This window comes from Peromyscus californicus, unplaced genomic scaffold (assembly GCF_007827085.1).
Source record: "Peromyscus californicus insignis strain IS unplaced genomic scaffold, ASM782708v3 Scaffold_3__1_contigs__length_106647218, whole genome shotgun sequence".
In the NCBI taxonomy this organism is placed as follows: domain Eukaryota; kingdom Metazoa; phylum Chordata; class Mammalia; order Rodentia; family Cricetidae; genus Peromyscus; species Peromyscus californicus.
In genome coordinates this window covers 54,321,552-54,334,254 of record NW_026294551.1, presented here as the reverse complement: position 1 = coordinate 54,334,254, position 12,703 = coordinate 54,321,552, and the positions used below count along the sequence as shown (strand labels likewise).

Sequence of the window (12,703 nt, the reverse complement as noted above, 5' to 3'; positions counted from 1 at the left end):
CATTTAATGTAGTTACTGTTGTATCTGGAGGTCTGCCATTTTATTGTTGTTGGTCCTGTTATTTGTTGTTGCTCATCTGACAGAGAGAAAAGGTAGCAGGGATTCCTCTCCAGCCCTCGGGAGGAAAGAGCCTCCAGTTAGAAGGAGCACTTCCACTCGTCTGACCCTTGCACCTGGGCAGCCACCACCTCCATCACCATTGTGCTACACTGTCGTAGGAGCCCCTCGGGCGACAGTAGAAAATGGAAGAGAGAAAGGGAGTGCCCCATCTTTCCGGTTTAAAGAGCTCCTTTCTGCAGCCCAAACAAGCAACAGAGGGCTCTTTCTCTTCTTAGAGGTCTTGTTTTTAATTGTGTGTATGTGTGTGGTTGTGTGCATGCCTTGAGGGCAGGTGCCCACGGAGGCCAGAAGAGGGTATTAGATCCCCTGGAGTCTGACTTTTTACAGGTGGGTGTGAGCAGTCCAATAAGGATGCTAGGAACTGACCTCTGGTCCTGTGAAGGAGCAGTGGATGTTTTAACTCCTGAGTCGTCTCTCAGATGTCCCCACCCCCAACTTTTAACCTCTTTCCAAGAGCCTTCAATGTGCACTTCTGGCTGCTGGACTGGCGTCATGCCAGGCTTGTTATAGAAGAATGGAGAAAACAGAAGCCTTGTTGTTTGATGCTTCTTACTTGAGCTCTGGCTTCCTTCTGCCCTCTTCCTGCTCCTGCTTGCTGTTTAGAAAGCTCCCGAAGCCGCCCCATGTTTACTCCCTGGAGTTGTGAGGTGCAGCTGGCAGGCATGTACCCTGGATATACTTTCTGCACTTTCCCACCACGCACACTAACAAGCTGCCTCTTATTTTGCAGAACAATCTCTGCGTAGAAAGCACCATTCTACTTTCCACTTCGCTGTCTGAGACAACCACATCCTCCCCACCCAGGGACAGGCTCCATGGAGAGCTCAGGTCAGTGTGTGGGGTTGGGGGAGGGCATGTCCAGAAGGCCTGGCCGCTCAGTGAGTAAAGTCAATGCTGTGGGTGAGCATGTTTCCAGGCCTAGAAGGACCATCTGCCCAGCCAGGGGCTGCGACACCCTGAGTGTGAGAACATCTCGAGAGAGGAACAAACGCACACTTAGGAGCTTGTTCAACTGCTTGCACGTTGTTGAGCTGGACGGTGAATAGTAAGAACTGCTGCCGGGCGGTGGTGGAGCACACCTTTAATCCCAGCACTTGGGAGGCAGAGCCAGGCGGATCTCTGTGCATTTGAGGGCAGCCAGGTCTACAGAGAGAGTGGCAGAATAGCCAGGGCTACACAGAGAAACCCTGTTTCAAAAAACAAAACAAAACAAAAACCCCTACTAAGACTTATTACCAAGTTCTTAAAGTTTCTCCTACTTTATCATATCATATGTGCTCATATGTGTTCATATGTGTTCATGTATGTTCATGCATGTTCCATTATCTACTCTTGTTTCCCCCTCACTCCTGTTAGAACTCTTCCTTCCCTTTCGTAATTCCCTTTTTACACGCCCCTCCCCCACCTCTCTCACACATTTAGATCTAGATTCTGTAATGTCTGTCCTCCTGAGTCTGGCTTACTCCAAGGATTACAACTTTCAAGAAGAACATCTGACGAGGCAAGTTCTATTTCTAATATCTCTGTAGCCTTGAATGAATATTCTTCCCCTGCAAACCTCATCACCTACCTATCAAATGAGGAGGGAGGCTCTAGGGCCCCTCTCTAAGTTAGATGATTTTTTTTTTAAACTTCTAGGGGTTTTTACTTTACGTGTGTGGATGTTTTGCCTGAATGTATATCTGTGCGCCTCTTGAGTGTATGGTGTCCACAGAGACCAGAAGAGGATGTTGGATCTCCAGGAACTGGAGTTACAGATGGTTGTGAGCCACCATGTGGGTGCTGGAAATTGAACCTGGGTACTCTGAAAGAACAGTCAGCAGAGTGCTTAATCTTAATTGTACTTAGCCATGTCTCCAGCTTTCTTAGGGTCCCATTTGGCAGTTAGAGAGGCAAAATAGGGCAAGATCTGTAATCTTTAAAACAGAGTAACATTTGACCTGCCAACATCACAGGACTCTTGTTCAGAATCACATGAATTACATGTTGGGAAATACTTTGTGTATCTATGAGTCAGTCAAGGAATGCTAGCTGCTGTAACAAATGACCCCAAATATCAGAATAGCACAACAATACTCATTTCACACTTAATCACAGTCCGATCTAGGCTCTAAGCAGTCTTCTGAGGTCTGAGGATTCAATCTTGTGGAACCATCATCTCCAACACGCATCCTTTAAGGTCACTGCTGAGTGGGAACAGTCTGGGTACAATGCAGGAAATTCTATCATCAGCCCTGCAAATGACAGGCTTCACTTCTATCATATTACATTGGTCCGAATTTGTTGCACAGCTCTCCAACAGTAAAAGAGTCTGGGAAATGTAGTCTTCCTGTCTATCTTGATTTGATGAACATTTAGCATTGACTTGAAGTGTTAATAAAGCCTAATTGTAACATCCAGCAATACCAAGATTAGTACGAATTCTAATGTCATCTCTTAGGGCATGCTCTTCCTCCTTGGAGCTGGGTTTACAAGGCCTGAGACGAGGCTGTCTATTTGGCTGGGGCCTCCAGAACCAGCTGGCCAGGCTTGGGTGGCCTTAAGAGAGATGGAGGCTACTTTGGGGGCCATTCCTGTGCTCTGGCCAAAGTTGATTCAGGAGGTTTATGTACATGGCATCCAAAGATACAGCACTTTGTGCTCAGGTGCCCTTTTCCCTGTGACCCCATAACCCTTTTTCTCTTCTCTCTCTCTCTCTCTCTTTCTCTGGACAACCCGGGTCAGCTCAGTTAGATAACTGGGGTCTTCGGGGGTCAGTCAGAGAACGGAAACCATTGAAGGCAGAAGAGACGGGCTGGGGAAAGCCGAGAAGCTGTGCCACGCCCTGGGCCAGCTGCTTCCCAGCCCCTGCCCGTCATCCCATGTCAGAAAGACTCAATCCCAGGGTCAACAGACTTTCGGACTTGTGAGAGACGCCAGGAACACAAACTTTTATACAAACTTCCTGGTTTGTTCGCCAACATCAGCAACTAATTCAGTTTCCAGAAAATACTACACAAGCCTGACCAGACCACGTGAGCAAGCCAGCTGTGGGCCAAAGACTGAGGCTGCTCAAGCTTTGAAGGCTTTCCAAGATGGTGTGTGTTTGAGATGGTCGCCAGGGCCTACTGGCCGCTTCTCTAGTTTTCTCTGAAATATGAGACAGAGAGAGAGAGAGAGACAGAGAGACAGAGAGACAGAGAGACAGAGAGAGACAGAGACAGAGACAGAGACAGAGACAGAGAGACAGGTCAGAACTGTCACTGGTTTAAATCTTTATGTAGCTCACATCAAGAGGACGATAGGGAAGGAAAGAAGGGAAGAAAGGAGTGAGGGGAAGAGAAGAGGATGAAAAGAAGGAAGAAAAGTTCAAGGGAGGGAAATCAGGAGGGAGCCATGGGAAGAACAGTGGAAGGAGGGAGGGAGGGAGGGAGGGAGGGAGGAAGAACAGGAAGAGAAACAAAGATAAAAGGCATAAAGGAGGGAGAGGAAGGGAGGAAGAAAGACAAAATACCAATTAATTTACAGGTAATTCACCTTGCGTTACTTCATTAAATCTCCAGGAAAGGCGGAGATGGTTAGTTGGGAGGTCAGGTTGGACCAATCTTCATGACAGGCTCAGTGACTCCCTGGCAAATTTTGAGAGACGTGGCCCTGCTGAGTGGGGTCTCCAGATGGGTAGACTTGGCTGTTACCTTCAGGCTGGGGGAAGCTGGGAAGTAGGCCTTGGCTGTGGCCACTGTCTTGCAGGAACAATTGAGAACTGGGGGGAAAGTGGGGGCTTCAGAGATAGTAATTATCCTCCGGACTTTACATGTGTCCACCTCAGAGCCATGGAGGGGGGCTGCCTGATGACCAGCAGGGCAGAGGATAGCTCGGCCTCCTTGGTTCAACTTGAGCTACCATCTGCTGATGTTTACATATGTAGCCCCTATCCTTCTAAAGGACCCCGAGACAATTAAGGTATAACAAAACACAAAGCCAAGGCAGCAGAGAGGAAGCAAGAAGAGAGGCCCCAGCCCCTTGACATGAGCTGATGTATGGGACTGGACTCTAATTCAGCTGGAAGTTTCTTGGCAGCCAAGTCAAAAAGGGAAGCCCTGAGATATGTGGTTTGTGTTGTCTGGCGACTAGAGAAGACAAATTACTTGTGTATAAAAACACCCTGGGTTGAAGGTTACTGCAAGGGAAATCTGTCCTTGTGGAGAGTGTTTCCCATCCTTCCCATCCTTGTCTGGCTCCTCCAAGAAGCAAACACCAAGATGTGTAAGGATTTGCTCAAGGAAACACCTGTGGGACAGAGAGTCGGCAGAGAGTCTGACTGTGAGGGCTGGCTTGCTGGGGGATGGTGTGTGTGTGTGTGTGTGTGTGTGTGTGTGTGTGTCTGTCTGTCTGTCTGTGTGTGTGTGTGTGTCTGTGTATGTGTGTCTGTGTGTCTGTGTGTGTCTGTGTGTCTGTGTGTGTGTGTGTGTGTTAGGTTGAGAGGAATCCAGAAAACAGTTCCACAGTGGTGGTGGAATCTGGAGCGGTAATTAGCCATCAAAGAAGTCTCTCTTGGGAACAGCTGTGAGAAGCACCGCTGTGCTCCACACTGGCCAGCAAGCACAGAGCTTGGCAGGTTTGGCAGCACAGTCACCTGGGCAGCATCACTTCAAGTCCCAGCAGCGAGGGCCAGTGAAATGCGGTCTCCAGGCTTCCTCCCTTTGCTAAGTCATTTGCATGTTCTCCATCTTTATTCTTCTGCCTTAAACATATTCTTATTAAGGAAAAAAAAAGTTTACCCTGACACTCGTCAAAATGGCAAGGAAGAGCCGGATGGCGGTGATGCACACCTTTAATCCCAGCACTCGGGATGCAGAGACAGGCGGATCTCTGTGAGTTCGAGGCCAGCCTGGTCTACAGAGCGAGATCCAGGACAGGCACCAAAACTACACAGAGAAACCCTGTGTCAAAAAACAAAACAAAACAAACAAACAAACAAAAAAAATGGCAAGGAAGCCTTTATTCAAGTGGAGTGGATGCAGGCTCAACTGAGAATCCAGAAGGACATCCGAGCAGGGACTCAGTAGCTGGGAACTTCCTGACCTAGCGGGGGTTCCTGCCAGAGGCGGGTCAGAAGGCCGGGGATTCTCTATGATTTACCGGGTTTCTTGATGAAAGTGGGATGGACAAGCCAGAGTCAGGACAGAGGCCAAGGCTGAGGGAGAAGAGAAGGGCTTAGAGGAGTGTGGCACAGTGTCACTAACGCCACCTGGGACAGTGTAAACCCACAATGTTCCTGTCGCTACCAGGGACAGTATTTATATGATGCTTTTTTTTTTTAAGTAGAGTTAGGACTTATTAAAGATATTTTATAGAGATTTACAAGAAAGAGGTGCTCAGAAAGAAAGACAAGACACCCCCAAGAGCACGGGTGTGAGGTCCCAAACAGCCCCACTCCATGGTCTTAACAATTAACGACTATAGGATGTGGGTGGCTTTGAAGCTATTGTCCTTAAATGGTGACTAAGGAACTTAAATGCACCCATGGGTCGGGTGGGGTCCTGAGGAGCTCCTGAGAGTTACAACCAATAAGATCGCAGGGATGAGCAATCGTCACCTGTGGACAAAGTTAACAGTCTTGTTTGAGGTTCTCAGACTCCAGTTGGGGAAGGGAGTAAGGCTCACAGAAGCTCAAATACACTCAGGTCGTGAGCCTGGGTCGTTGCTGGTTTAACCGGAAGTGTCTGTAGAGGAGAGGAATGGCGGTCTGTGGGACAGCCTTTCAGTATATACTCTTGATGGAATTCTTGCTTCTCAGCTCCAAGCAGACTTCAGGGTGAGGGCTCCTTCCTCAATCACTTCCCCATCATTTTCTGTCTCTCTATTCTGCCTCATTTTTCTCTCTCAATTGTCAGGGTTACTTAAGGATCATAGATGCCCTCCCCCTAAAAATCTGTCTTCTGCTGAACAAGGATGTAGACCCTATCTGTCTAGGGATCAAAAGTCTCGACCTGAGCCAGGTGTGGTGGCACACCCCTTTAATCCCAGCACTGGGGAGGCAGAGGTGGGTAGATCTCTGAGAGTTCGAGGCGAGCTTGGTCTACAAAGAAGTTCCAAGTAAGCCAAGTCTGTTTCACAGAGAAACCCTGTCTCTAAAACAAATAAACAACAAAAGTCTCTGTCACGACGGCTCAGTAGACAGAAGAGCTTGAAAGTCTGGGGACCCTAGCTTGATCTCCAAAACCCATGACAGCTCAGAATAGACTCCTGGAGGTGAGCCTCTGACCTCCACATGCCTACCATTGTACCAGGCTTTTTCTTTTGGGCCACCAACCAGCCTCCAAATCATGACACAGAGAATTATTAGTTTTGAATGCAGGGTCTTAGCTTAGCCCTTTTCTTGCTAGCTCTTATAACTTAATCTGTTTCTCTTCATCTATGTTTTTGCCTCGGAGCTTTTTACCTTTTCTTACTTTCTTTATATCTTACTTTCCTGCTGTCTCTGTGTCTGGCTGGCTGGTGGCCGCCCGGCTTCTTGTCCTAGGTTTCTCCTTGTTCTCTCCCCCTTCTCTCATTTTTCCTTTCTCCAGAGCCTAGAGTGCTCCTCCTATTTATTCTCTCTGCCTGCAGCCCCGCCTCTCCTTTCTCCTGCCTAGCTATTGGCCATTCAGCTCTTTATTAGACCAATCAGGTGCCTTAGGCAGGCAAGCCGAAACAAATGCAACACATCTTTACATAACTAAACAAATGCAGCATAAACAAAAGTCTTATTCCACAGCATAAACAAATGTAACACATCTTTGCCTAATTAAAATAATATCCCACAACACACCAGTGCATACATGTGCCTGCACACGCACAGCACACATGCACACATATATACCTGTATACATACCCACAGTCATAAAATAAAGTTACAAATTGAGGAAAGTATTTTAATTTTAATTCTTCGCCGGTCTTATCTGACTAGTGTAGGGGAACATAAGAGAATCTGGGCTTGGAGACTGGCAAGTCATCATTTGAAGGGAATCTAGATTTTGGATGTGGTCATTTGTTGGGACTCTATCTCCAACAACACTTCAGGGGAATCCTGGGTAAGTCACAGGGATAAGTTAGGAAGGATAAAGCAAGACATTCGGTATCCTCATCTGGCCTCCATACACATGTGTATGGATGCACATACCTGAATACACATACATACACATGCATATGCCCACACACACACCAAAAATTATGTTGGGGGGGCGGTTGAGACAGGGTTTCTCTGTGTAGCCTTGGCTGTCCTGGGACTAGCTCTGTAGACCAGGCTGGCCTCGAACTCAGAGATATCCACCTGCCTCTGCCTCCCGAGTACTAGGATTAAAGGTTTGTACCACCACCACTCAGCTTATACACCGATTTTTAAAAAGTTATTAGAACACAAACACTGCTGTATTAAGATAGTCTAGCTGGTAGTCATTATGACTACTAATGACTAACGGAAGAGGCTGGCATGAGATTTTTACCCTGTCCCTCCAAGTAACAAACCATTTAAAACTCATCAATTATTTATTTCTAGAATTTCCATTTAATATGTTAAGGCCATAGTTGGTGGTGGGTAATTGAAACCACAAAAAGTGAAGTCTCCGGTAAGCTGGGACTGGACTGCCATACATCCCCACTTTTCCAAATGATGGTTTTACAAAGAACACAGAAATTCTAATAGAAATACTATCTTCCAGCTCAGAGCAGTGTGCAGGCTGCCATCTCGTTGATGGATCATCACAGGCACCTCTTAAAGTTTATAGGAGGGCTAAGAATTTTCTCTTGAGGATGGGGGTGGGGGAGCAGGAAGGACAAATGGAGTGAATACAACAGCTCCTGACCTCAAGGTTCCCCCACTTTCAGATGTGGAGCTGGACTTCCAGAGGAGTGTACAGGCTGTGCTTCGAGAGCTCAACACCCCAGCCCCAGCCCTCCAGAGTAATCGGGGTAAGAACTGGAGCAGGAAGCAACCACTCCTGACTCTCAATCCCATCTGGCCAGTGCTGCCCCAGGCATTTCAGGGAGGGCCTAGCCTGGAGTTGTCAGGTGAGGGGTTTCCAGCCTGGAGTTGTCAGGTGAGGGGTCTCCAGCCTGGAGTTCTCGGGTGAGGGGTCTCCAGTCTGGAGTTCTCAGGTGAGGGGTTTCCAGCCCAGCTGTCTTCTTATTGAAAATCTGAAAATCTACCCAAGGCTTCTCTGCTTCCTGGTCCAACCCTCCTAGAGTTAATATGTTGAGACCATAGTTGGTGGTGGGTAACTGAAACCACAAAAAGTGAAGTCTCGGGTAAGAGGGGACTGGACTTCCTACTGCACACAGTAATGGGGCTCTGGTCACCTGCCCTACTTCCACTTCCAAACAAAATTCTCCTCTCAGACCTGGAAACATTCGGAAGGTGGCTGGGGCTCTGGGCCTGCAGATACCACTGCTCTATGCTCCACACACACACCCCTCTGTCCCCCCCTTGACCCCTCCCCTTGTTAGTGGGAGCTCGCTGTCCAGAAAGACCCATGAGAGGAGCTCACCACGTGCACCTGGGGTCAGCTCTGACTACAGGGCCAGAGGTAGCTGGCCAACCGCACTCTAGGACCCGGGGCTCAGGGAAATAGCCTCTGAGATCCTCTGACCCACTCAGCCATGGTGGGCTCCCCTTTCTCCTGGCCCAGGTATGTGGAGATGGTCTCTGCACAAGAAGGTAGAGCGAGATCCAGGAAAGAGCTCCGTGCTGGTCCGAATTCTCCTCAGAGAGCTGGAGAAGGTTGGTGCTCAAGCTTGAGGGAGGCAGGGGTGGAGTGAAGAGAGGAGCCCCATCAGGTTGGGGGCTCCAACCTTCATTGACTTCTATCTTAGCACTATTTTCTACCCATCCACTCCCATCGTTACTGAATTAACATATTTCAAAAAGAAACTGTAACATAGCCATAGCAGAAATAAAAGATGTATATATTCTGCACATATGTGTGCCACCGTGGAGGCTTATCCTTTTACTGCTTAAAATTGTCCATGTCCTGCATGTTGTTGCTGCTTGGGACACACCGCTCCCAGTTGGGGTCTTGCTTGTCAGTTAGCTTTGGCTCCCATGTGGGGTCTATGCGGCTCTCCCATCCTACCTGCCTTGCACGAGGATTCCTCCATCTGCCCCGCCCCTCACAGAGGGCTTCCACATCCTTGCTGTTCCCCTTTTCCCCCTCTCTGCAGCAGGCCACTCCCCTTGGCATAATCTATTACTGCCTTCCACCTAATTCCTGGCACCCCCAGCCTAACCTGCCCTCTGTAGCTAGGACATGGTGCTCCCTGGAGCCCCCAGCCCAGCATGATGCCAGTATCCCCTGTTTTCCAGGCAGAGAGCGAGGATGTGCGGCATGTCATCATTCCCTTGTTGCTCACTCTAATGTACGTGCTCACTAAGGTGAGATGGGGTTGGGGTCAAGGTGACTCACATGAGGCTGGGGGAGAAATATCACAATTCTCAAAGGCCTTAAGAGATCATTTATTCTGGGATCAAGCATGAGTGACTGAGGTTGGGAGAGATGACTCAGTGCACTAAGAGCACTTGCTGCTCTTCCAGAGGATCCAGGTTCAATTCCCAGCACCCACATGACAGGAACGTCAAGTCACAGGGTCCTGTCCTATCGTCCTTGTTGACACCTAATCTCTGCTAGGGCAAGCTTGGGCTGGCCTTCCCATACACTCTGTCTTTCCCCTCTACCCAGAGGTAAAATTGGACAGGCAATGGGGTAGTCAAGACAGTGTGGAGAACAAATAGAGTCTTCGACAGTGTGTGGGTCCTTGGGTTGTTCATTCGTGTGTCATCATTGTGAGTAACAAGACCCTCACTCTGTAACAACAAATTCACAAGACTAGAGAAAACAAAACTCTTTCTTGTTTGTTTTAAAATATGGTTTCTCTGTGTAAACAGCCCTGGCTGTCCTGGAACTTACTTTGTAGACCAGGCTGGCCTTGAACTCACAGATATCCACCTGCCTCTGCCTCCCAAGTGCTGGTATTAAAGGCATGCGCCACCACTTCCCGGCACAAAACCATTTTTAATACTCAATTCTGCAGAATAGGACTCTAAGAAGGCAAAAATGGCTGGTGTGGCGCACGACAGAGGTTTTTAAAGTCTCTGATTTCGAGAAATCCCTGCCCTCTCTCCCTGTAGAATTACCGCCTTCACAGTCCTCCAGCACAATCCCATCCCCAACTCCCAATCCTACTGGTCCAGGATGCAAAGCCTTATCTAACAAATATCCTGGGGCTTAAAACTGCCTCCTTTTGCCAGCTCCGAGTTCTGAGACAAGCTGGGGAGGAAGGGACATAGTGCCTGCTGCTTGTCTGTGACTCTTCGGTGAACTCTAAATGTACATCATCCTAAACATGGACCAGAACTATTGACTTCTTATGCCTGGCGGTCTCTACATGGAGATGAGACATGAGAAAGCAATGGTTTACACTCCTGGTTAGAGGAACTGGTGGTGGGGTGTGGGGAGTGTCACTGCGACATCTGGGATGAGGATGGGGCTGGGACAAAGGAAACAAGCACATTGAGGAAGAAGGGGGAGGGGAGGAAAAGAAGGTTACCTTATGCCTGTGAGATTCATGGAGGTGTAGAGACTTAGGAAGTAGCTCCAGGTTTCCAAACCCGGAGATGCTCAGAAATACGCCACATAGCTCCAGCATTAAGGCTGGGAGAGAACTGGCCTGCTGAGAACGTAGGGTGAATTTCTGACTTGCTAAGGTGTTGTAGGGAGCTCTCACAGATGCTGGGAGGAGAGATTGTAGCCAGAGGATGTGGAGAGCACGGAGCCAGTCTGGCTGTCCATCCCAACCTTCCTTCTTTCGCACCTGCTCTAATCCACCCCACCCCAGACCCTTCAAGACCTAGAGCGCCAACCCCTCCCTCTCAGCAGGCCACCGGCATCACGGAAGATCTCTACCATAGAGCTTACACCTTCTGCACCAGGCTGCTGACCCTGCCTGCCCCCTACTCTACGGTCGCCTTGGACTGTGCCATAAGGCTGAAAACAGAGGCAGCCGTCCCAGGTGAGAGGTGCTGGGCATCTCCCATGCTGCAATGCAGTACCACCCAGTATCAGGCTGTTTTCTCCAGGATGCCAAAGAGCTCAAAACTCTGGGCTCCTTCCAGGAGAACTGGAGTCAGAGACCCAGAGGCTGACTCGCTGATGTGATCTGGTTTGCAGGTACCCTGTTCCAAAGGACTGTCATTGCGGAGCAGAACCTGATGAGTGAACTGTACCCTTACCAGGAGAGGTAAGAGGCCTGGGTGTGACTGCTACCTTCAGCTCCCTCCAAGGGCTGGGTACTTTGCAACTGTTCCCTGGCGGGAAAACAAACAAGAAGGCCAGGTGAAGAATAACTCACAGAGCTTCCACACTGGCCCAACAGTGACCTGCTCTTCCAGTTCAAGGGTGGCAGCTGCATCAGTTTCTGGGCCTTTCTTCTTTGGCTGGGTGCAGAGTGACCCTGCTCCTGTGCAGAAGAAGCACATGGCCCAGGGCAACGCCGCTGTTCCCTTCTTGTGCCTCCCTGTATCCTGTTCCGTGCCACAAAGAAGCCACATCCAATCAAGCCAGGCAGCCAGAAGTAGCTGCAGGGACTGAACCCTGGGGGCTTGCCTCAAGGAATTCTCGAAACCCTTAGATAAGATGGAAGCGTGTCCCTGGCTCCTGTTCAGAAGACAACTGGTGTGTGTGTGGGGTGGGGGGGAGCGGCAGGGAGTAAGTGCCTCTCTCTGCTGCAGGCAAGTTAGTGGATTTAGCTGCATGGCACCTTGTAGGTTGGAGACTTGAGAGCTATGCTTGGGAAGGGTACTGAGGGAAAGGGCATCGGGGGACTCAGTGCTGGAGGGGAGAGCATGGCATGGTTTCCTGAGGAAGGAAAGTGTGGGTGAGTCAGTTTTCTGGTGTGATCAGGGTGATGAGCAAAGATGAGGTTTATTATGTGGGTCCAGAGCTCCAGTACCAGAGGAGAGGTTGAAGGTCTCCCCCGAGGGTGATGAGCCCTGGGCCAGGATGCTGAAGACCAGAAAGCAGACTCAGGCTGGAACTTCCCTGGATGAAGGACTTAACCTGCTCCTCCACATGGGACCATGTGGTTGAGGGAACTCCAGCTGCCCCTCTGAAAGGGCCCTGAGACTCCTGCCTGCCTCAGTCCCCGCTTCTCCTGATTGTGGTCCCACTTAGGGGTTTTTGTATCTGAAGCTTCTATTTATGAGGAAATTAACCACTGGAAACTGCTTTTGTTATCAAAGGCGTTATATAATTGGGGTGTCCACGCAAGCTTTTGGGGATGTCCATCCAGCACCTCTGTTCCACTCTTGCCCCCAGAGTGTTCCTGTTTGTGGATCCTGAACTGGTCTCCGCCTCCGTGTGCAGCGCCCTGCTGCTGGAGATTGAGGCAGCCCAGGAGCAGCAGACACCTGAGGCCTGCATGCGCCATGTGGTCGCCCACGCCCTGCAGGCAGCTCTGGGGGACGCCTGCCACACAGGTGCTCTGAACAGGAAGCTGCAGGTAATTAACACCCCACCCTGGGCATTCATCATAGGCACTCCTGTACTCTTCCTGCTTCTGGCCCATGTCA

The 12,703-nt window shown here is 49.5% G+C and overlaps 1 protein-coding gene across 3 annotated transcripts in view; it reads left to right on the top strand.

Moving 5' to 3' along the window:
• Pik3r6 (phosphoinositide-3-kinase regulatory subunit 6) overlaps positions 1-12,703 on the top strand; it is a 50,060-nt gene that overhangs the window by 13,685 nt on the left and 23,672 nt on the right. The window contains exons 2-8 of one of the 3 annotated variants that reach the window (XM_052758577.1): positions 851-948; positions 7,969-8,052; positions 8,769-8,860; positions 9,443-9,511; positions 11,013-11,145; positions 11,304-11,373; positions 12,450-12,633. In XM_052758577.1, the coding sequence (XP_052614537.1) occupies positions 936-948; positions 7,969-8,052; positions 8,769-8,860; positions 9,443-9,511; positions 11,013-11,145; positions 11,304-11,373; positions 12,450-12,633 (645 nt within the window). In that variant the 5' untranslated portion in view covers positions 851-935. Of the gene's footprint in view, positions 1-850; positions 949-7,968; positions 8,053-8,768; positions 8,861-9,442; positions 9,512-10,971; positions 11,146-11,303; positions 11,374-12,449; positions 12,634-12,703 lie in introns of those variants that run through there. The other 2 variants (XM_052758576.1, XM_052758578.1) reach the window with 2 other exon arrangements.